Here is a 23,435-nt window from a genome sequence, read left to right on the forward strand (position 1 = left end):
TGCAAATCCATCTGTGGGATAGAGCTCTCTCCAGTACTTCCGTGTATACCCCAAATTCACTCCAACTATGCAGTTGTTGCTGTTTGACATCTTTAATCATTTTTTCATCTAATTTATTGGAAGCCACCAAAACCTCACGTGCATGTGGGCTTCTACTCCTAGTAGTATTCGTAGTCTTACCCATGTTCCAAAACCTTGACAAACTACGTCCCCTATCCCGCCTGGTATCTCGTTCTCTACTGCTACTGCTTAATCTTTCCCTTCTGCTGTGGGATATCGTTTCAATAGTTCTCAACCTTTTCCTGCGAACCTATTCACTATCCCATGTACTATCTGAACTGCCACTGCGTTTCTGTGCCCTCCATTTTTGAACTTTGTGTTCCCAATCTTGACACCCTCCCCTGAATGCTGTACATTCAACCAGTGTTTATACTTTCCAGTGGCCTTCTCTGCACTATTAATAACAGTTGCATCCTTCCATTGACTAGACCCTTCAGGCAAGTATATCACTTTTGTACAAACGTTTGGCAGTTGTCCTTTCGGAAAAATGGCCTCTTCTAATTCATCAGAGGTATTGTGTTCCTCTACAGAAACCCTGTCTATATCAGTTAACTGATCCTCATATTTCTGTAGCACATGTACACCAGATGACCCTGGTTCATCGTGTCCATCTGCTCTGGCCAAATTTGAAAATTTGTAATTTGCACGCATTATCTTTAATTAATGTACCCTCATAGTTATATTGCCATGTTGCAAAATAATTGATTTGCCAACAATGCCCATCATCTTCCCTGGGACTTTCCATTCATTACAATTGTCTCTCTTCTAGTATACTATGTTTTATTTGCTGAAAAGCGGTATTTGATGGGTGTACATTATGCCTTCAAGCTCTGTGAATTCTTTCAGAGACTTCTGCTTCCAAAAAAGCTTTTCTGCTGCTATGTAATGCATTTAAATGCTCAGCAAAGGCAGAGCTAATTGTAATCCCTTCCTAAGCTGGAGGCTGGTCATCCAAAATGGACGGAATTTTAGGATTTCTACCAAACACTAATTGATAGAGACTATAGCCCCCAACCATCTGCAATGAATTCTTTGCATGTACCGCCCATGCTAAGGCTGAATTTAACTTCAATTTGGTCTATCTGTCAAAATTATCCAGAGCAGGTCATCTATCACAGCATGGTTCCTTTCACACACGCACCATTACTAAATGGGCTTTCTGCAGCCATATTCATAACTGTGATATTCATGTTTTCACACATATCCCTAAACTCATCATTTTAAAAAATAAATTTAGAGCACCCAATTATTTATTTTCCAATTAAGGGGCAATTTAGCATGGCCAGTCCACCTAACCTGCACATCTTTTAGGGTTGTGGGGGTGAAACCCATATAGACATGGGAAGAATGTGCAAATTCCACACAGACAGTGACCCAGCCGAGATTCAAACCCGGGTCCACAGCGCTGTAATCCCAGTGCTAACCACTGCGCCGCTGTGCTGCCCCCCTAAACTCATCATCAACAAATTCTCCCCCATTGTCTGTTAAGGAATTTTGACTGTGGGCCCATTTCTGTCCCTATCCATTTTTCCACAATCTAATCCAGAATTACCCTCTTGGAAATTCTCTGCATGGAAGAGGGTGGAGATGGCGTCCTGCATGGACACGAGCCTGGAGGTGCTGGTAACGGTGCCGCTGCCGCTCCCTCCAACAAGGTATACGAGGAGCCCGGTGGTGGCGGCTACCCTCAAAATTTGGGGGCAATCGAGACGGCACTGGGGGAGGGGGGGGGGGGGGGGGGGGGGGGGGGGGGCCTTGATGGGGTCCCCAATACGGGGGAACCACCGGTTTGTCCCGGGGAGAATTGATGGCGGATTCTTGAGTTGGCACAGGGCAGGTGTCAGGAGGTTGAGGGACCCATTTGTAGACAGGAAGTTTGCGAGCCTGGGTGAGCTGGAAGGGAAGTTCGGGCTCCCCCTGGGAACACCTTTAGGTACATGCAGGTAAGGTCGTTTGTCAGGCGGCAGAGTTCCCTCTGCTGCCGCCACGTTGGGTTCAGGACAAGGTGCTCTCGGGGGTGTGGGTCGGAGAGGGGAGGATCTCGGCAACATACCGAGTGATGCAGGAGGTAGACGAGGCCTCGGTGGAGGAGCTGAAGGGTAAATGGGAGGAGAAGCTGGGCGAGGAGATTGAGGAGGGGACGTGGGCGGACGCCCTAGGAAGGGTGAACTCCTCCTCTTCTTGAGCAAGGCTTAGCCTCATACAGTTTAAGGTGCTGCATAGGGCTCACATGACCAGGACAAGGATGAGCCGGTTTTTTGGGAGCGAGGACAGGCGTATTACATGCTCAGGGAGCCCAGCAAACCATACCCATATGTTCTGGGCATGCCCAGCGCTGGGGGAATTTTGGAAGGGCGTAGCAAGGACGGTGTCGAGGGTGGTAGGATCCAGGGTCAAACCGGGCTGGGGGCTCGCAATATTTGGGGTTGCAGAGGAGCCGTGAGTGCAGGAGGCGAAAGAGGCCGGCATTCTGGCCTTTGCGTCCCTAGTAGCCCGGTGGAGGATTCTTCCTCAGTGGAAGGATGCGAGGCCCCCGAACGTGGAGGCCTGGGTCAACAATATGGCGGGGTTTATTAAATTGGAGAGGGTGAAATTTTCCCTAAGGGGATCAGTGCAGGGGTTCTTCAGGAGGTGGCAACCATTCCTACATTTCCTGGCAGAACAGTAGAAAAAGGCCAGCAGCAGCAGCAACCCGGGGGGAGGGGGGGGGGCGTCTCTTTGTTTTGGGCTGACGGGACGTGTATATATGTTCTTTGCTAAGGACGGGCGTTAATTTATTTCCTCTTTTTTGTATACATAGGGGGAGGAGGGGGTTTGTTCTTTCTGTTCTTAGTATTTTCTATTATTGATATTTTGTGAAAATTCGAATAAAAATTATTTTTTTAAAAACAAGTCATCGTTTTGATAAATCTTATCCATAAGACGTAGTAGAATCTCCAGACCTTCTTCGGAGTCTAACTCTTCCAATTCCAGTTCATAAAACACTGCTTCGGATTTTACTCCCATAAGGTAGAGAAAGATCCAATGCCATACCTTGTTCCTCTTTCCTTAGTCCACATAACAACTTCACTTATACATTGGTCGTACCATCCCCTTTCAGAAAATAATGGTGGATAGTCATATCCGGACATCTTTATTCTAGGTTCAGCCACATGTATATATATTTTTTCCTTTCCCACCCACTCCTTGGTTGATGTAGATTGTTTTTTCCTTCTGGAACAGTTGTATCTTTCAACCCTTTACATTTGCACAGCAACCATCCTCTGCTACCATTGTTAGCTTTTGGCTGCTATTGAGTGAAGAGTCAAGAGTTCTGCTCCTTTTCACAAACACCTTTATTTTCCTTGAACACACTATACAAAACTCTTATCACCACATCACATGCCCCAAGAGCCACCTGCAACCCCTTTACATAGTGTCAATTATTGGATACTTAACATCAATGAGACATCTAATTGGAATGTCTCTTAACCCATTCCTTAACACTCCCAGCTGATGCGGAGAATCCATTTAAGCCGGCGTTGACGTTACCTCTCCCGGGCTTTGGTGTGCGTAGTCCAGATTTATGGGCCGAATAGAAGAGTTGGAAGGAGAACCACCTTGTACTGAAAGATCTTGGTGACAGCATGGATGTCACAGGCCTCAAAGACTCTCATCCTTAGGCATCTAAAGGAGGTACTCGCGGGTTGGATTCAACGTTGGATCTCCATATCAATGTCAGCCTTCGGAGGAGACAGGAGAAATGTTCCACATTTGGTACAATCGCTCCGTTGATTTTAATGGAAAGACCAGATCTGGTCTTGGGCTGGGTTGGTAAAGGACACAAGTTTCCTTGAGGTTGAGGCTAAGACCGATACTTTGGTAGCCTTCCGCTCAGGTGTTAAGCATGGCTTGGAGATTCTCTTCGGAGAAAGTGTAGAGGGAGAGGCCATCCACATACTGGATTACCACGAGCGACGTCAGTGTCGTTTTCTTCTTGGATTTCAACCGGTTGAGATTGAAAGGTTTTAGAACATAGAACATAGAACAGTACAGCACAGAACAGGCCCTTTGGCCCTCGATGTTGTGCCGAGCAATGATCACCCTACTCAAACCCACGTATCCACCCAAAACCCGTAACCCAACAACACCCCCTTAACCTTACTTTTTTTTTTTTTTTTTTTAAGGACACTACGGGCAATTTAGCATGGCCAATCCACCTAACCCGCACATCTTTGGACTGTGGGAGGAAACCAGAGCACCCGGAGGAAACCCACGCACACACGGGGAGGACGTGCAGACTCCGCACAGACAGTGACCCAGCCGGGAATCGAACCTGGGACCCTGGAGCTGTGAAGCATTTATGCGAACCACCATGCTACCGTGCTGCCCAACGGTATTTTCTGACCATCCTGTAGACAATGTCCACTCCATTTGGAAGCTTTCTCTTGACACGTTGAAGGATGGTGACAATGAAGATGGAGAAAAGGATGGCAAATCCCTGTTTGACTATGGTCTTGATCTCAAAAGCTTTTGTCTTATTTCCGTTGGCGAGGACTGTCACCGACATGTTGTCATGGAGGAGTCCGAGGATTTTGAATTTCTATGGACAGTCAGCCATTGACAGAGTCTTCCATAGCACTTCCCAATTGACTGAGTCAGACCAATGAGGGCCAGGTAAAATAATAGAATTTACAGTGCAGGAGGCCATTCAGCCCATCGAGTCTGCCCTGACCCTTGGAAAGAGCACCCTACTTAAGCCCACACTTCTACCCTATCTCTGTAACCCAGTAACCCCACCTAACCTTTTTTGGACACTAAGGACAATTTAGAGTGGCCAATCCACCTAACCTGCACATCTTTGGACTGTGGGAGGAAACCGGAGCACCCAGAGGAAACACGCAGACACGAGGAGAATGTGCAGACTCCGCACAGACAGTGACCCAATCCGGGAATCGAACCTGGGACCCTGGAACTGTGAAGCAAAGGTGTTAACCACTGTTCTACAGTACCACGCACCTCCCACTACCTCTTACATGCAAAGCAAGCGATCTACCATTTGAGCTAATTCTCCCAATCAGGTGTTTGATGTTGCTCCTGCCATTTCTCTTGGGATTTGCCTAGCAGTGAAAATCATACCTGTTGTTCCTCGATTTGGTCGGAAGTAACACTGGCTTTCTGGAAGTATTTCTTCAGAGACTGGGTGAACCATAGAACCATAAAAAAGTTACAGCACAGAAAGAGGCCATTCTTGTCCATGCCAGCCCAAGGACGCCCAGGTGCCCTTTCTAATCCCACCTTCCTGCACCCGGTCCATAGCCCTATAGCTTGCAGCAGTTAAGGTGCAGATCCAGGTTCTTTTAAAAAGGGTTTAGGGTCTCTGCCTCCACCAACTCAGGCAGCAAATTCTAGACACCCACTACCCTCTGCACAAAAGCGTTCTTCCTCATGGCCCCTGTACACCTTCTGCCACTTATGTTGAATCTGTCTCCTGGCTCGAGAATGCCCCATCAAGCGAAACTATTTTATATTGTCCACTCTATCTCTTCCCCTCATAATTTTGTACATCTCAATTAAGTCATCCCTCAGCCTTCATTGTTCCAAGGAAAATAACCCCAATCTATCTGATCTCTCCCCGTAGCTACACTTTCCTCACCCTGGCAACATTCTTGTAAACCTCCTCTGCATTCTCGCCAGTGAAATTAGGTACTTTCTGTAATCTGGTGACTGCACACAATACTCCAATTGTGGCCTCACCAGTGTTTTGTACAATTCCAATATTATAACCTTGCTTTTATGTTCTATACCTCTGCCACCGAAGGAGAGCATTCCATATGCCTTCTTTACAGCCATGTCTATTTGAAGTGCTGCCTTGTATGCCAAGACCTCTCGCTTCATCTAACCCTCTTAGTATATTCTCATTTATTGTGCAAAACTTTTATTCCTGCTTTGCCTTGTTCTTTTCCATGGTAATACTGAATCCAATGGAACTGTGATCACTATCCCCGATATGTTCGGCAACTGCCATTTCACCCACGTGCCCTTCTTCATTCCCCATTACTGGACACACTGCATTAACTGTTCTCCCTCAGTTCCCCATCGCTTATTTGAATCCCAGTTGATACTGGGATAGTTAACGTCTCCCACTATTATTGCCCTCTTGTTTTACACGCACAAAACACACACACTATCCTCGACTTCCTCAGCATCACGGATGCTCCACAATGAGTCCACACGCAGCTCCACCTCCAAAATCTGGTTAGTTAGAAGCTGCATTTGGACACATCTTCTGCACACGTGGTTATCCAGTGTGCCTCATTTCACACATTGTGCAGAAGGAGCATATCACGTGTCTGAGTTCTCCTGCCAGGACATCCCTCTCAATGAAGCTAGTTCCTCCCGTTACTCCCTTTAAAAGAATTACGCTAGCTAGGAGTCTTATTTATATTAGCTACGAACCTTGTTTCTTACCAAAAACTTCTATTATAATTGGACGGTACTATCCTTTTTTTTTTTAAAGTCCCTACCTGAGTATTACACAATGAATTGCTTTAATAATATGAAAATATTCACCGGGACTTATTCACCAATTAGCTGCTTTGGCTGGCCCATTGTCACTTTCTGAACCGGCATTTGTTGACTGCTCTTCCTCCGGTAGAACACTAGAACCCCTGCAATCCCCTCCTCGGTTATGGGGATCAAGCTGAGATTTCCCAGAATGTTCCTCAGTGACTCCTCACCAATGGCATTTGTTAAGGGAAAGATTTTGGAAATTTATAGAAACATAGAAAAGAGGTGCAGGAGTATGCCATTCGGCCCTTCGAGCCTGCACCACCATTCAATATGATCATGGCTGACTAGTCGTGCTTGTTGGTCTAAGTCGTGCATTGTTGGTCTGAGGAATCGGATGATCTCCTACGGGACTGCTTAGAGTCAGTGGATGGTCAGTATTTAAATACTCTGTGACCAGCCTGAACGAGTACGCCACTACAGTAACTGACTTCATTAGTAAGTGTGTAGATGACTGTGTGCCAAAGAAGCAAAGCCGCGTGTTTCCCAACCGGAAACCCTGGATGAACAGGGATATCCACTGCTTGCTGAAGTCTAGGTCTGAGGCGTTAAAGTCAGGTGACCCTGGCCTCTACAAGAAAACCAGATATGATCTAAAGAAATCCATCAAAGATGCCAAAAGACAGTACCGGACCAAGCTCGAGTCCCAGGCTAGCCACACTGATCCCCGCCTTCCATGGCAAGGTCTGCAAGACACAACAGGCTACAAGATGAAGGCATGTAAAATTGTCAGCTCCAACGCACACCTCCCTGATGAGCTCAACGCATTCTATGCCCGCTTTGAGCAAGAGGTTAGCGAGAGCGAGCCCTCCACCCCAGAAGCCGCAGATGAACTTGTATCTGAGATCACCAATGCAGACGTCAGAGCAGCCTTCTCAAAGGTCAACCCTCGGAAAGCCACTGGCCCGGATGGGGTACCCGGATGGGCACTCGGGTCTTGCGCGGATCAGCTGGCAGGGGTATTCGCAGACATCTTCAACCTCTCTTTACAACAATGAGGTCCCTATCTGCTTCAAGAAGACGACCATCATCCCTGTACCAAAAAAAAAGTCAAGCAGCGTGCCTTAATGACTATCGTCCAGTGGCTCTGACATCCATCATCATGAAGTGCTTCGAAAGGTTAGTCATGGCACGAATCAACTCCAGCCTCCCAGATTGCCTTGATCCACTAAAGTTCGCTTCCCGCTGTAACAGGTTCACAGCAGACGCCATCTCCATGGTACTGCACTCTACCTGGAACACCTAGATAACAAAGACATCTATGTCAGTCTCCTATTTATCGACTACACCATCATTCCTACGAAACTCATCTCCAAACTCCATGGCCTTGGTTCCTCCCTCTGCGACTGGATCCTGAACTTTCTAACCCACAGGCCACAATCAGTAAAGATAGGCAACAACACCTCCTCCACGATCATCGTCAACACCGGTGCCCCACAAGGCTGTGTCCTCAGCCCTCTACTATACTCCTTGTACACCTATGACTGTGTGGCCAAATTCCCCTCCACTCGAATTTCAAATTTGCTGATGACACCACCGTAGTGGGTCGGATTTCAAACAATGACGAGACAGAGTACAGGAATGAGATAGAGAATCTGGTGAACTGGTGTGACGACAATAATCTCTCCCTCAATGTCAACAAAACAAAGGAGATTGTCATCGACTTCAGGAAGTGTAGTGGAGAACATGGCCCCGTCTACATCAATGGGAACCAAGTAGAAAGGGTCGAGAGCTTCAAGTTTTTAGGTGTACAGATCACCACCAACCTGCACTGGTCCCCCCATGACGCCACTGTAGTTAAGAAAGTCTACCAACGACTCTACTTTCTCAGAAGACTAAGGAAATTTGGCATGTCAGCTACGACCCTCACCAACTTCTACAGATGCACCATAGAAAGCATTCTTTCTGGTTGTATCACAGCTTGATATGGAGTCTGCTCTGCCCAAGACCGCAGGAACTACAAAAGGTTGTGAATGTAGCCCAGTCCATCACGCAAACCAGCCTCCCATCCATTGGCTCTATCTATAATTCCTGCTGCCTTAGAAAGGCAGCCAGCATAATTAAGGACTCCACGCACCCCGGACATACTCTCTTCCACCTTCTTCCTTCAGGAAAAAGATACCAAAGTTTGAGGTCACGTACCAACCGACTCAAGAACAGCTTCTTCCCTACTGCCATCAGACTTTTGAATGGACCTACCTCGTATTAAGTTGATCTTTTCTCTACACCTTGCTATAACTGTAACATTATATTCTGCAGTCTCTCCTTCCTTCCCTATGTACGGTATGCATTGTTTGTACAGCATGCAATAAACAATACTTTTCACTGTATATTAATACATGTGACAATAATAAATCAAATCAAAGACAATGCAATTTCCGTATACCACTCCCGGTTTCTTTCCATACCCGTTGATTCCTTTAGCCGCAAGGGCCACATTCAGCTCCCCCTTGAATATATTCAACAAACTGGCCCCAACAGCTTTCTGTGGTAGAGAATTCCACAAGTTCACAACTCTCTGAGAGAAGAAGGTCTTCCTCATCTCAGTCCTGAATGGCTTACCCCTGATTATTCTTAGGCTGTGACCCCCTAGTTCTTGACATCCCAACATCAGGAACATTCTTCCCGCATCTAGCTAGTCCAGTCCCATCTGGATTTTATATGTGTCCGAGTTCCCCTCGCAATTTTCTAAACACCAATGAATACAAGCCCAGTCGATCCAGTCTTTCTTCACATGTCAGTCCTGTCATCCCATAAATTACTCTGGTGAACCTTTGCTGGATATCCTCAATGGTAAGAATGTCCTTAGTCTAGGAGACCAAAACTGCACAAAATTATGGTCAGATCCTGTAGGCAGAACAGGTTCAGTTGGTTGAGGGGAGGAGGAAGTGGGAGGAGAGCTGTATCCGTTTTTTGAGGAAGGGGTGTGGAGTGAGGCTCTTTGCAGGTTCATACCCACATGTTCTGGTAACGTCCCAAACTTTCTTTGTAATTTAGAGTACCCAATTCTTTTTTTTCCCAATTAAGGGCAATTTTAACAGGGTCAATCTGCCTGCAAGCAGATTGCACATCTTTCGGGTTGTGGGGGTGAGACCCACACAGACACGGGGAGAACGTGAAAATTCCACAAGACAATGACCCAGAGCCGGGATCGAATCCAGCTCTTTGCGCCATGAGGCAGCATTGCTAACCACTGCGCCACCTGCTGCTCTTGGTCGCGTCTTAAACTTATGAGCTTTGGTCTCCTCCTTTAACACCATGTCAGGGATTGTTCAATCGAGCTGGAGCCTTGTCCACTGATGGCCCTTTTCGGGATATCAGACTCGCCGGTGCTGCAGAGGGGGGTGAAGGCGGAGGTTATCATCTTTGCCTCATTGGTAGCCCAGAGGCGAGTTCTGCTGGAGTGGAGATCTCCTAATCCTCCTAGTGCCTCAGCCTGGTTGGGAGATCTAATGGAGTTCCTATACCTAAAGAAGGTCAAGTACAACATTAGAGGGTCGGTAGAAGGGTTCTACTCGAGATGGCAGCCATTAATTTCCTTTCAGAGAGCTAGTCACTGTCAGCTGTTTTTGGGGGGGGGTGGAGGGGTGAGAGAGTACAGTTATTAGTCTGCGTTTGACTATAGGTGTGTGGGATGGGGTTAGACGAGTCGTTAATTTTTGAAGCTGGTATTCATGTACCGTACTATATATGTATTTGATAGGTAGTGTGGACTTATTTTGTAACAATGAAAAAAAATTGTGTTTTAAACTACTATAGTGTATTCACTCTCGGACGTGAGCACTCGAGCTGCCAGCTCTGAAATAAGAGTGTGAACAAAACAGCTAAATAGACACACAACAACATTTATTTTACAAGTGGGCTAACTTTTGTAACTATGAACCTCCCATTAGGTTCAAGTTTAAAATTTTCGTGCCAAACAACTGTTACTTCAGAACATGTTATTCCTAACACAAGTTTAGAACATTTTTTTGGGAAATGGCATAAAACTGTATGGTAGATTTTGTATATAATAGCTCCTAATTTTCTAGTCAACCAATGTTGTCATTATAAGAATCTATTTTCTATTTGCATATTAATGAGATTATAAAAGCCATCTGTTTAATTGTCATGGTTTTTTTCCTTGTCTTTCAGGTGAAAACATTTAGCTGATATTGTAATTGAGCTAAAAAGCCCGAAAGGCGGCCTACTTGAATGTGCACATGCTGTTTACACTTCAGATACTCAATACCGTGGCACCAACTGTTGTAAATTTTTCTTTCACCCTCCCCTCTCCGAATGACAGCAGCTTATATACTGGGCATGAACAATCCCTGTGCACCAGTGCTACTTTATTACCTCGCCAAGTGGTCATTCTTAACATTTGATTCCAGAAACTAATACAGCATATAACAGCTTCTTAAGTTTGGAAATCAGGGTACAAGGCAAGGCATCAATGCATTTATACAGCATCTTGAACAACCTTCATTGAAAGTTACTTCCCTGGTGACTGATCGGTGAACATTGGACCATTCAGCCTTCATACCTGCTCCACCCATTCGATGTCATCAACTCCAACTTCCTGTCTGCCCCCCATAGCTCTCGACTCCCTTGGCAATTAAAAATCTGTCAAATTCAGCCTTGAAAAAATTCAAAGATCTAGCCTCCACAGATTTCTGAGGCAGAGAATTCCACAGACTTATGACCCTCAGAGAGAAAAGTCTCACCTCCGTATTAAAAGGAAGTCCTCTCATTCTTAAACGGTGGACTTTAGTTCGAGGGAGCAATCTAACAGAAAGATTTCTAAATGTTATTCGTGGCGAGTTTTGCTGGGGGAGTTCCCCACCGCTATCCAATAACACTTATTCAATCTTTTGGGCCCTGGGGAGTTTCTCACTCCCCACACTTGGAATTTTCTTCATCACTGGGGAGCTGACAGAGATCAGGCTGCCATTTTGAAAGGGTGCTCCGATCTCTAAGTGAGTTTATGGGTCTCCCACTCCCCACCCATGGGCAATGTCATCCCCCTCCCACACACGTGGGCATTACCCAGTAACGGGCATCATAGAATTTACTGTGCAGAAAGAGGCCATTTGGCCCATCGAGTCATCTCTCACTACAGTACTGTCATCCGTACTTAACAGAACTACAAAACCACCTTTTCCTAGCTTCCTGACATTTTTTAAGCAATGTAAAATATATTTATCTATATTAAAAGTATATTTAAGGCATTTTTTACAAAAATACATGGTGGCTATATGGTTCCTAATGCGCACTGGACACTGAACAATACAAGATACTGAGGGCACTCGACAGGGTGGATTCCAAAAGGATGTTTCCCCATGTGTGAGGAGACAATTAGAAAATAAGGGGTCTCCCATTTAAGATGAAGATGAGAGTTTATTTTCTCTCCAAGGGTCATTAGGCTGCTGAATTCTCTTCCCCAAGAAGTGGCAGAGGCAGGGCCATTGAATGTTTTTAAGGCGCAGTTAAATAGCTTCTTGACTAACAAGGGAGTCCAGGCGTATAGGAATTAGGCAGGAAAGTAGGGACCACAATCAGATCAGCCATTATCTTATCCAATGGCAGAGTAGGCTCAAGGGGCTACGTTTAGCGGACGTCAGGCTGGAGGAATTGAGCAAGAGAGAGGAGAAGTCACAAGGTCATTGAAGCACAAGGTTAGTAATTTTAAACTTGAAGCATAGAGATGAACAAGGAACTAATGTAGGCCAATGACAATAGGATGATTTTAAGAGGAATGGCACAGCAGGGAAGAAGGGCAAAGTTCTGGACAAGTTGATGAATAAGCCATCTCACCTTTGACACACCTATACTTTCATGAAAGTGTCGTCTTGTTTGTGATCAGGGGTAATCTGGCTGATTATTTTCCCCTCTCCAATGCAATGGTTCTGAAACCAATTTCATTTCTCAGTATCATAGTCATAGAGTTTTACAGCACAGAAATCGTGCATTTGCATAGCATCCCTGTTCTATATCTGGAGGGCAGAGTCCACATAGCTGACAACTTCAAAGGTTATTTTGAGGATCCAATCATTTTATTATTTATGTAATTACAAAACCAAATTTTAATAATTACTATATTACAGGCATGAGATGGGATAGAACAAATTTATCTCAATTCTTACAGATCTTGATAAGATTTAAAACATAAACAAAGGGAAACCGAAAGGTCAAGTAGACAACTAAGCATATTACATTTCACAATTAGACGTAAACTGCATTGTTTCTTTGCAGCTCCTTAAGGCTCTCTAATATGCTCACCTGCTGACCCCTGGACTTCTGATATCTCAACTTCTGATCTCACCTTTGAAAAGAAATTTTGCTGATCAGGACTGTATCCTTTAAGTGCCTCATGAAGCTTCTGTAAACTTTGCGTAACTCTTCTTTGGTGGTCATCATCTTTTAGTTTGCCTTCTTTGACCAACCATTCATAGTGCTCCAAAGGTCCCTCAATACTTGGTGCAATGGCAGAGTGTTTCTCCCTTTCTCCTGGATCAGGCAAAGCACTGTTTGATGCTGGAAGAATGTAACCTGAAGGAATGCACAAGTCAAAATGATTACTTTAATCTTCAACTACAATGCACCTTCAGTAACAATAGACTGACTGTTCTGTATTCCGGAAACGGAATAGAGATGATCTCAAGATGACCACAAGTTATTCAAAGCGGCCTGCTATGCTGAATATTCAGAACAATACAAGCAGATGTCTATTAATGCTATCTTATTACAACATCTGCTGCTGACCATCACAGGTTTTGACTTAATTTAAAAGTCTTCAACTCCGAAAAGTATGGGGCCTCCATGTTAAATATATAGATTCTGTAATGTCGGACTTGCTCCTACAAGATTTTTCATAAGTTATGTAGCACCGCCTTGAACTCCGCCGCCTTGAACTCCGCCGCCTTGAACTCCGCCGCCTTGAACTCCGCCGCCTTGAACTCCGCCGCCTTGAACTCGTTACATATGAAGGTCTGTACCATTTTTTTTTAAATAAACAATTTTATTGAGGTAGTTTTTGGCTTTGTAAACAGTTACAGACATCAACAGAAAGAAAGCAAAGAAGGCAAAAATGTGCAAACATCCACGTACTTTCAATACTTCAATCGTAACTTACTGCACAAGCCCGCTCCTCTCCCACCGGTACTACCCGCCATTTTATCACTCCCACTCTACTCTACCTACCTAACCCCCCCCCCCCCCCCCCCCCCCAACCTGTCTATGAACAAAGTCCCGCAACTGTAGGTACCTAAAATCATTTCCCCGTACCAGCCCAAATTTCTCCTCCAAGCTCCTCAAACTCGCAAAGCTCCCTTCCAGGAACATATCGCCCACCCTTCCCACCCCCGCCCGCCACCATACTCGAAACCCCCCATCCATACTCCCGGGGGCAAACCGATGGTTGTCACAGATTGGCGCCCAAACCGACGACCCCGTCTCCCCTACATGCCTCCTCCACTGGCCCCATATCCACAGGGTCGTCACCACTACCGGGCTGGTGGAGTGCCTGGCCGGCGGCAGCGGTAGAGGAGCCATGACCAGGGCTGCCAAGCTGGAGCCCCTGCACGAAGCCGCCTCCACCCGCTCCCAGATAGATCCCGTACCCACCATCCACTTCCTTATCATAGTGATATTGGCCGCCCAGTAATAATTAATCAGACTCGGCAAAGCCAGCCCTCCCTCGCTGCGGTTCCTCTCCAGCATCGCCTTCTTCACCCGCGGGTATTTTCCCGCCCAGACAAAGCTCATGATCATCCTGTTAACTCTTTTGAAGAAGGACTGTGTGACAAAGATTGGGAGGCACTGAAAAACAAACAGAAATCTAGGGAGGATTATCATCTTTACAGTCTGCACCCTCCCTGCCAGCGAGAGTGCATCCCATCTCCGAAACTCTCCCTTCATTTGCTCCACCACCCTGGCCAAATTTAACTTGTGCAGCCTGCCCCAGTCTCGTGCCACCTGGATTCCCAAATACCGGAAATTTTCCAAAAACCAGCCTAAACGGTAGCCCTCTCAATCTGTTCTCCTGGCCCCTTGCCTGGACCACAAACATTTCACTCTTGACCGTATTTAATTTGTATCCTGAAAACTGGCCGAACTTCCTCAACATTCCCAGTATACTTCCCATCCCGGCCACTGGGTCCGACTCGTACAGGAGCAGGTCGTCTGCGTATGTTCTACCCTGCCCCTCACCATCCCCTTCCATCCCTCTCTGGCTCTCAGCGCAATCGCCAGCGGCTCTATGGCCAGCGCAAACAGCAGCGGGGAGAGCGGACAGCCTTGTCTGGTCCCTCGGTACAACCTAAAGTACTCCGACACTTCTCTGTTAGTCCTGACACTGGCCCTCGGGGCCTGATATAATAATTTGATCCAATCCATCAGTCCCTCCCCGAACCCAAACCGTCCGAGCACCTCCCATATATAGTCCCACTCCACCCGGTCAAAGGCCTTCTCGGCGTCCATCGCCACCACTACCTCCACCTCCCTGCCCGCCGGGGGAATCATTATCACATTAAGTAATCTTCTCAGGTTGGCCGCCAGCTGCCTACCTTTCACAAACTCAGTTTGGTCCTCCCCAATCACCTCCGGTACACAGTCCTCCATTCTAACCGGCAGTACCTTTGCCAGGAGCTTGGCGTCAACATTAATCAGGGAGATTGGCCTGTAGGACCCACACGCCTCCGGGTCTTTACCCCGCTTCAATATCAGTGATATAGTGGCTTGCGATATCGTCGGCGGCAGGGTCCCTCTGTCCCTTGCCTCATTGAAAACCCTCGCCAAGACCGGGCCCACCAGCTCAGAAAACATCCTATAGAACTCTACTGGGTATCCATTCGGCCCTGGGGCTTTCCCCGACTGCATGGCCTTTAGGCCCCCCAATACCTCCTCTACTCTAATCGGGGCCCCCAGCTCATCCACTCACCCCCCACCTACTGTTGGGAATGTTAACCCGTCCAGAAACCTTTTCATCTCTTCCGGTTCTTCCGGCGGCTCCGAAGTATACAGCTTGCGATAGAAGTCCCGGAATACCTTATTCAATCCTGCCGGATCCTCCACTTTGCGCCCCTCCCCATCCATCACTCTACCTATTTCCCTGGCCGCCTCCCTCCTCCTGAGTTGCTGCACTAACAGTCTGCTAGCCTTTTCACCATGCTCGTACACCACGGCCCTCGCCTTCCTAAGCTGTTCCACGGCCCTACTCGTGGATAGTGCCCCCAGTTCCACCTGTAGTCTCTGCCTCTCCCCGAGTAAAACCTCCCCCGGGGACTCCGCGTGCTCTTCATCTATCTGACCCATTTCCCTGACCAATCTATCCATCTCTGCCCGGTCTGCCTTGGCTCTGTGGGCCCCAACTGAAATCAGCTCCCCCCGCACTACTGCCTTTAGCGTCTCCCAGAGGGTCGCAGCTGAGACCTCCCCCGTGTCATTCACCTGCAGGTAATTTTGCATACACCTACGAAGCCTCGCACAGATCCCCTCCTCCGACAGTAGTCCTACGTCTAGCCTCCATTGCGGCGTTGGTAGCTCGCCCCCCCGATCTGCAGGTCCACCCAGTGCGGGGCATGGTCTGAGATAGTAATTGCTGAATATTCCGTGTTCTTTACCTCCCCCATACAATCCCTGCTTAGTACAAAGAAATCTATCCTAGAATATACTTTATGGACGTGCGAGTAAAACGATTAGCCCCTTCCTGTCGGCTGTCTGGCTCTCCAGGGGTCCACTGCCCCCATTTGCTCCATAAACCCTTTCAGCTCCCTTGCCATTACTGGGAGTCTACCCGTTCTGGGACACGACTGATCCAAAGCCGGGTCAAGGACCATGTTAAAGTCCCCCCCCCCCCATTATTAGCCTGCGAGAGTCCAGGTCCGGGATCTTCCCCAGCACTCTTTTAATGAAGTCCACATCATCCCAGTTTGGGGCATACATATTCACCAGCACCTGTCTGCGGCTATGCCCTCCGCCTCAAATTGAACCCGCTTGTTGATCATGATTGCCACCCCCCTGGACTTCGAGTCCAAGTCCAAGTCCGAGTGGAAGACCTGGCTAATCCAGCCCTTCCTTAGCCTGGTCTGGTCAGACACTTTCAGATGTGTGTCCTGCAACATAATTACGTCCGCCCTCAGAGCCCGCAAGTGCGCGAACACCCGCGCCCTCTTAATTGGCCCATTCAGACCCCTGACGTTCCAGGTGATCAGCCTGGTCGGGGGGCACAACCCACCCCCCACCACGCTGGTCAGCCATAGCCTCTCTCGGGCCGGCCCCCCGCCCGTGCGTCGCGCCATTCCTGGCCCGCCTGTTGGCTGCCTCCACCCTCTACCTCCTTTCCAGTGCCTATTTCAAGTCCCTCCCATGTCAGCAGAACAACCCCCCCCCCCCCCCCCCACTAACAACGCCAACGCCCCCCGATACCCCCACCCCTGCCATCCACTGGCTGTGATCTTCCCCCCCCCCCCCCCCCCCCCCCCCCCCACCTGACTCCCTTGACTAGCCAATCTGCTAGCCCGGTGACTCAACACTCTGGAACCTTCCTGTCTCATTCCCATTGTTTCCCCGTCCTCCTCCCCACTCAAAAAGGAAAAAAAACAGAAAAAAAAGAGGAAAAAACAAAAACATAAGAGAATAAACAAACAATAAAAAAAACCCCAAACCAATGTCCATGAACAAAGGAAAGAGTCCCAAATGTTCTGCTTGGCACCTTTGACCCAGCAAACCGTTGAACAGCAGTCCAGGCCCATTCGGCGTACCTTCCTACGGTACCTTCCTCGGGTCCTAATTCGCATCCGTGGGGCCTCTTTTCGGGACCAGCCCCTGATCCCTCGCAAAGTCCATCGCTTCTTCAGGCTCAGAGATGGTGCATGACCCATAGACGAGCCGGGAACAGCAGACCAAACTTCAAGTGCTTCTTGAACAGCACCTCCTTGACATTCTTAAAGGCTGCTCGCCGCCGAGCCACCTCCTGGCTTAGGTCCTGATAAATGCGGAGAACACTGTTGTTCCACATGCTGCTCCTGGCGCTCTTTGCCCACCGCAGCACCCACTCCTTGTCCACGAACCTGTGGAACCTAATCACCATCGGGCGGGAGGGGTCCGCCTGGCCGCCCCTGCCTCGCCTGCACTCTGTATGCCCCCTCCAGCTCCGGCGGTCACGGAAAGGCTTCGGCCCTCATCAGCTGCATCAATAGGTCTGCTAAAAACGCTGCGGCATCAGTTCCCTCAGCCCCCTCCGGGAGGCCGACCATCCTCAGGTTGTTCCTGCGGGCTCTATTCTCCAGCTCCTCCACTCTGCCCAGCAGTCTTCTCTGCCACTCCTTCAGCCTGTCAACTTCTAGCGCCGCAACAGTCTGCGCATCCGCCTGCTCCTCCACCGCCTCTCCCAGCTCCTTAACTTTAACATCTTGCGCATCCAGCCTCTGGTTCAGCTGATCCACCGCTCTCTGGATTGGGTCCAAGCTGTCCCGCTTCAGCGCTTCAAAACTGGACTTCATTACCTGGAGCATGTTATCCAGCGCCTGCTGGATTGCTGAGTCCGGAGTCCGTGTGTCCGCCATCTTAGGTTCCAGGTAAGTTTCTTCAGGTCCTTGTCTCTGTCCCTTTTTCTCTTTTCTTCTGCGTCCTGGACTCCCGTTGTTTCATGTGCCGCAGCCCGCTCCTCAGCACTTTCGTTGCCGCCTTCCTTCAGCTCCGTGGTCCCGCTATCGCGGGGAATCAGCCCCTAAACGCCCGCTGGAGTGAGAGCCCGCCGAATGTACGGCTCACTCGGACATTGCCGCCACCGGAAGTCCGTCTGTACCATTTTTTAAAAATATTTTAATTTTATTTCTTTAAATAAATTTAGAGTACCCAATTCATTTTTTTCAATTCAGAGGCAATTTAGCATAGCCAATCCACTTAGCCTGCACATCTTTGGGTTGTGGGGGCGAAACCCATGCAAACACGGGGAGAATGTGCAAAGTGACTCAGAGCCGAGATCGAACCTGGGACCACGGCGCCGTGAGGCAGCAGTGCTAACCACTGCGCCCCGCGCTGCCTCGGTCTGCACCACTTTACCCCATTTGCATGGTTTTATTTTTTTTCCCCCCATCCTCTAGCTTATCCGTTCATTGGTATTCCTTGTATAAATAGGGGCAGAGAGTGTAATGGTTAACCTGAAGCAACTGTGTGGGTGTATTCATGTATGCAGAAGCATTAATGCTGTACTGTACCAGTTTTGAGGATTTGTTCTGTTATTTGTAAAAATGGAAAAACTCTAATAAAAATATATATTTTTTAAAGTCTTCAAACAACACGTATTTTTGTGGCATTTCCTCTCATCCATGCCTCTGTTACCAAGCAATTAGCATTTAATGTGATAAATATCTCAAGATGCTTCCAGGTAACGGCGGGCGGGAGGCAGCCACACAATGGAGGGCTCCCGTTCAGAAACGGCATTTTCGGGGCTTTAAGCCCGGTCCCAGGGTCCACGGAGGTGGCAAAAGCAGGGAGAAGGCACAGAGGAGGCACAGTAAAGGAATATGTTGAGGGTGAGCAAAAAAACGGCCGTAAAAAAAACAGCTGAAGGTCCGGCAGGGTGTGGAAAGGTCACCGTGGGGTCACCAAGGAAAATGGAGGCTGGAGCACCGGGGAGGCCGCATTGCTTACAGCTGAAGAAATAACTACGGTGATGGCTGCGGAATTCGAAAGGCAGTTTACAAAATACATGGAGACAATGAGGAAGGAGATGAGGGAGGTTTTGAGTATGCTGGTGGAGGAGGTGATTCCCCCGGTGACGACGGCGGTGGCGAGCGCAGTGGCGGAGGTGCGGGAGCAAGGGGAGGCACTGAAGGAAGTAGAGGAGACATTATTGCAGCACGGTGATCAACTTATCTCGATGGGGAAGGAGATGCGGAAGGTGATGGAGATTAACAAGGATCTGCGAGGAACAATGGAAGACCTGGAAAACAAATCCAGGCGACAGAATTTGAGGATTGTGGGGCTGCCCGAAGGAGTTGTAGGGCCGAGGCCGACTGAGTATTTTGCCGCGATGCTGGCGAAACTATTGGGGGAGGGGGAGGATCCCTCCTGATATGAACTGGATCGGGCTCATCGGTCGTGGAGGCCTGTACCAAAGGCGAGTGAGCCGCCACGGGTAGTGACTGTGCTTCCGTAGGTACAGTGTGAAGGAGAAGGTCCTGTGCTGGGCCAAGCAGAAGCGGGTGGTGCAGTGGGCTGGTGCTGGTATACGTGTATACCAGGACTTTACAGTGGAGCTGGCGAAGAGGCGGGCTGCCTTCAACCGGGTGAAGAGGGAACTGTACATTAACAAGGTGCAGTGCGGCATTGTATATCCAGCGAAGCGGAGGGTGACTTACAAGCTCAAGGACTTTTATTTTGGAACGGCGGAAGCAGCGGAGGAGTTTGCGAAGGCAGAAGGACTGTGGCAGAACTGAGAACTTGAGAAATGACTATGTGCCGATGTAACCTCAGGACTGTATTTTCTTCTTTTTTGTTTCACTGCGTGCGGGTGTATGGGCTAAAGGAGCCAATGTTGTATATATTTGGACAAGGGAAGGTGATGGGACTTTCACTTGAAGTGAGGGCTCTTTGGGGTGTAGGTGGATATGCAGGGTTTGTGTGCTAAAAGGGGATTTCTGGGCTTTCCTGGGGCCGGGCATGGGGGAAAGGGACCCGAGCGGGGGCCTCCACACTGGTCGGTTTAAGCCGGCCAGTGAACAGGAGTGAGGAGAGGGGCTGCGGCCATCGGAGCCTGGCAGAACAGGGTCAGAATGGTCTAGCCGGGGCAGAAGGTTGGGGGGAAGGAACCGAAGTTGGGGGAAGGAGTTTTACAAGAGGCAGTGGATGGAAGATGTTGCAGAGGGGGGGGGTGGGGGGGAGGTGTTTTACATCTCTTGGGTATCATGTACGGTACTCTTTCAGAAGTTGGATGGCGTTGTGTGTAAGGGGGGGGGGAGGGGGGGGTGGGAGTGGACTCTATGGCGACCATGGGCGGTCCCGGACTCCTTTTTCTTTTTCTCCTTTGGTTTTTGTTTTCACCGTGGGAGGGTTTGTTTTATTGGATGCATACATTGACAGGTGGGTAGTTGTTTGGGGTGGTGGGAGGATGGGATCGTTGTTTTTGTTAAGGGGATTGATTTTGTATTTGTTACCGTTTACTGTCTGTGGGTGGGGTGTAAATTTTGTAGGAAAATGTGAAAATGCAGAATTAAATATTTTTTAAATAAATAAATAAATAAATAAATAAATATCTCAAGACGTTACACAGGGGCATTATAAAACAAAGCATGACACCGAGCCAATGAGGAGATATTCCAAAGATGTAGCTTTAAGGAGTTCGGAAGGGATGAGAGTGAGATAGAGACAGAAGTTTGTTTAGGGAAGGAATTCCAGCGCTTAGGGCCAGACAGTTGGAAACATAGAAAATAGAAGCTGGAGGAGGCCATTCGGCCCTTCGAGCCGACTCCACCATTCATTATGATCATGGCTGATCATCCAACTCAGTCACCTGATCCCACTTTCCCCCTATATCCTACAGAAAAGGTGAAGACATGACCACTGATTAAAATCAGGGATACAGAGGGCAGCACGGTGGCACAGTGGTTAGCACTGTTGCCTCATGGTGCCAAGGTCCCAGGTTCAATCCCGGCTCTGGGTCAGTGTCCTTGTGGAATTTGCACATTCTCCCCGTGTTTGCGTGGGTGCCCCCACAACACAAAAGATGTGCAGGGTAGGTAGATTGGCCACGCTAAATTGTCCCATAATTGGAAAAAATTGAATCAGGCATACATAAGAGGTCAGAATTAAAGAAGCTCAAATACACGAGTTGCGAGGCTGGAGGAGGTTATTGAAATGGAGAGGGGCAAGGCCATGGACGGCTTTGAACAGGATGAGAATTTTTGTAATTGAATCAACGTATTACTTAACCAGCTTTTTAGTGGAAGTCAGCAAGCATAGGGGCGATGAATGAACAGGATTTAATGTACCTCAAGACATGAGCAGTGGAATTCTAGATAACCTTATTATTGTGGAGATTAGAGCATGAGATGCCAGTCAAGAGTGAATTGCAACAGTCAAATCTGGAGGTAACAAAGGCATGGATGAGAAGTTCAGCAGCAGATGAACTTAGGCAGAGGCAGTGTTAAGCGATGTAATGGAGATGGAACTAAGCAGTCTTAATAATGGTGTGGATGTGTAGTCGAAAGCTCATCGCTGGATCAAACATGTCACCAAGATTGTGAATGGCTGCGTTCAGCCTCAGACTTACCTAGTAGACATATGGTGTTGATAGCTCAGGAACGGAGACAATGGCGACCAAAGACAATGACCTCCGTCCATTTGGAAATTTCTGTTCATCCAGGACTGGACTTCAGACCAGCGGTCTGACAATCTAGACAGTGGACTGGTTGAGAGAGTTGATGGATTTTGTTATTTGTTCTGGGGATGTGGTGGTTGCTGGCTAGGCCAGCATTTATTGCCCATCACTATTTGCCCCTGAGAAGCTGGTGGTGAGCTGTACCACCACACTGAACCTCTGTAGTCCATGTGACATAGGAACACCCATAGTTAGGAAGGAGGTTTTGACCCAGCGACAGTGAAGGAAAAGCAATATAGTTCCAAGTCATAATGGCGGGTGGCTTGGAGGGGAATGCAGGTCATGATGTTCCCATACATCTGCTGCCCTTGTCCTTCTAGGTGGTAGAGGTCGTGAGTTTGGAAGGTGCTGTCAAAGAAGCCTTGGTTAGTTGCCGCAGTGCAGCTTGTAGATAGTACACACTGCTGCCACTGTGTGCCAGTGATGGAGGAAGTGAATGTATTCTCTCTGTCCTGGATGGTGTCAAAGTTCTTGAGTATTGTTGGAGCTGCACCCAACCAGGCAAGTGGGGGAGTATTCTTTCACAATCCTGACTTGTGCCTTGTAGATGGTGGATAGGCTTCGGGAGTCAGGAGGAGAGTTATTCTCCACAGAATTCGCAGCTTCTGACCTGCTCTTGTAACCACAGTATTTATATGGCTGGTTCAGTTGAGTTTCTGATCAATGGATATCCCCAGCATGTCGATAGTGTACAGTTCAGCGATGGTAATGCCACGGAATGTCATGGGGAGATGGTTACTGTAATGACCTCCAATTGGCATTATTGGTTGGCCAATTGGAGTATGAGCTCCCTCAATGATAGCTCATTGAGGGGGCCCATATAAACACCTGTGTAGGCTTTGTGAGCCAGTCTTAAGTTGACTGGAATGCTAACAGCACTGTTTGGAGCTGCTCTTGTATCTAGTTATTGGCAATAAATATTGGTGTGGTGACGGGACTCCTGCCTCCTGTGGATTATTACAGTGGCGACGAGGTAAACAAAGAACTTTGCTGTCGCACTCGGAGGGTAAGCCTTGCTATTTCAAAAATGCCGTTTTTTGGGAGGTTAGATGCATTCGACCCGACTATTGAGGACTGGTCCCAGTATGTGGAGAGAAGGTGTTACTTCTTCCGGGCCAATGATATAATTACGGACGAAAGGAGACGGGTTATCCTGCTGTCGGCGTGCGGACCCTCAGCTTTCGCCATTATACGTAGTCTAACTTATCCCGATGCGCCGGACACGAATTCTTTCCAAGAATTAACGGAATTGGTGAAAGAGCACTACGACCTAAAACCACCCTTCATTTTGCGTAGGTACAGATTTTACACAGCGAAGCGGGAAGACAGGGAGTCGGTCACAAATTTCGTGACCCGCCCGAGAAGGCTGGCGGAAAAATGTGAGTTCGGCCCAACGCGAAATGAAATGCTTCGGGACCGGTTAGTGTGTGGTATAAACGACCTCACAATACAGAAGTGCCTG

At 48.1% G+C, this 23,435-nt stretch overlaps 1 protein-coding gene across 3 annotated transcripts in view; it reads right to left on the bottom strand.

The window, feature by feature from the left end:
- Positions 1 to 23,435, bottom strand: part of afg1lb (AFG1 like ATPase b) — a 223,421-nt gene that overhangs the window by 170,317 nt on the left and 29,669 nt on the right. For 2 of the 3 annotated variants that reach the window (XM_038799216.1, XM_038799213.1), the window contains one exon: positions 12,914 to 13,140. In XM_038799216.1, the coding sequence (XP_038655144.1) occupies positions 12,914 to 13,140 (227 nt within the window). Of the gene's footprint in view, positions 1 to 12,870; positions 13,141 to 23,435 lie in introns of all 3 variants that reach the window. The other variant, XM_038799214.1, reaches the window with a different exon arrangement.

The sequence above is a fragment of the Scyliorhinus canicula genome, chromosome 6, assembly GCF_902713615.1.
Source record: "Scyliorhinus canicula chromosome 6, sScyCan1.1, whole genome shotgun sequence".
Taxonomy (NCBI): domain Eukaryota; kingdom Metazoa; phylum Chordata; class Chondrichthyes; order Carcharhiniformes; family Scyliorhinidae; genus Scyliorhinus; species Scyliorhinus canicula.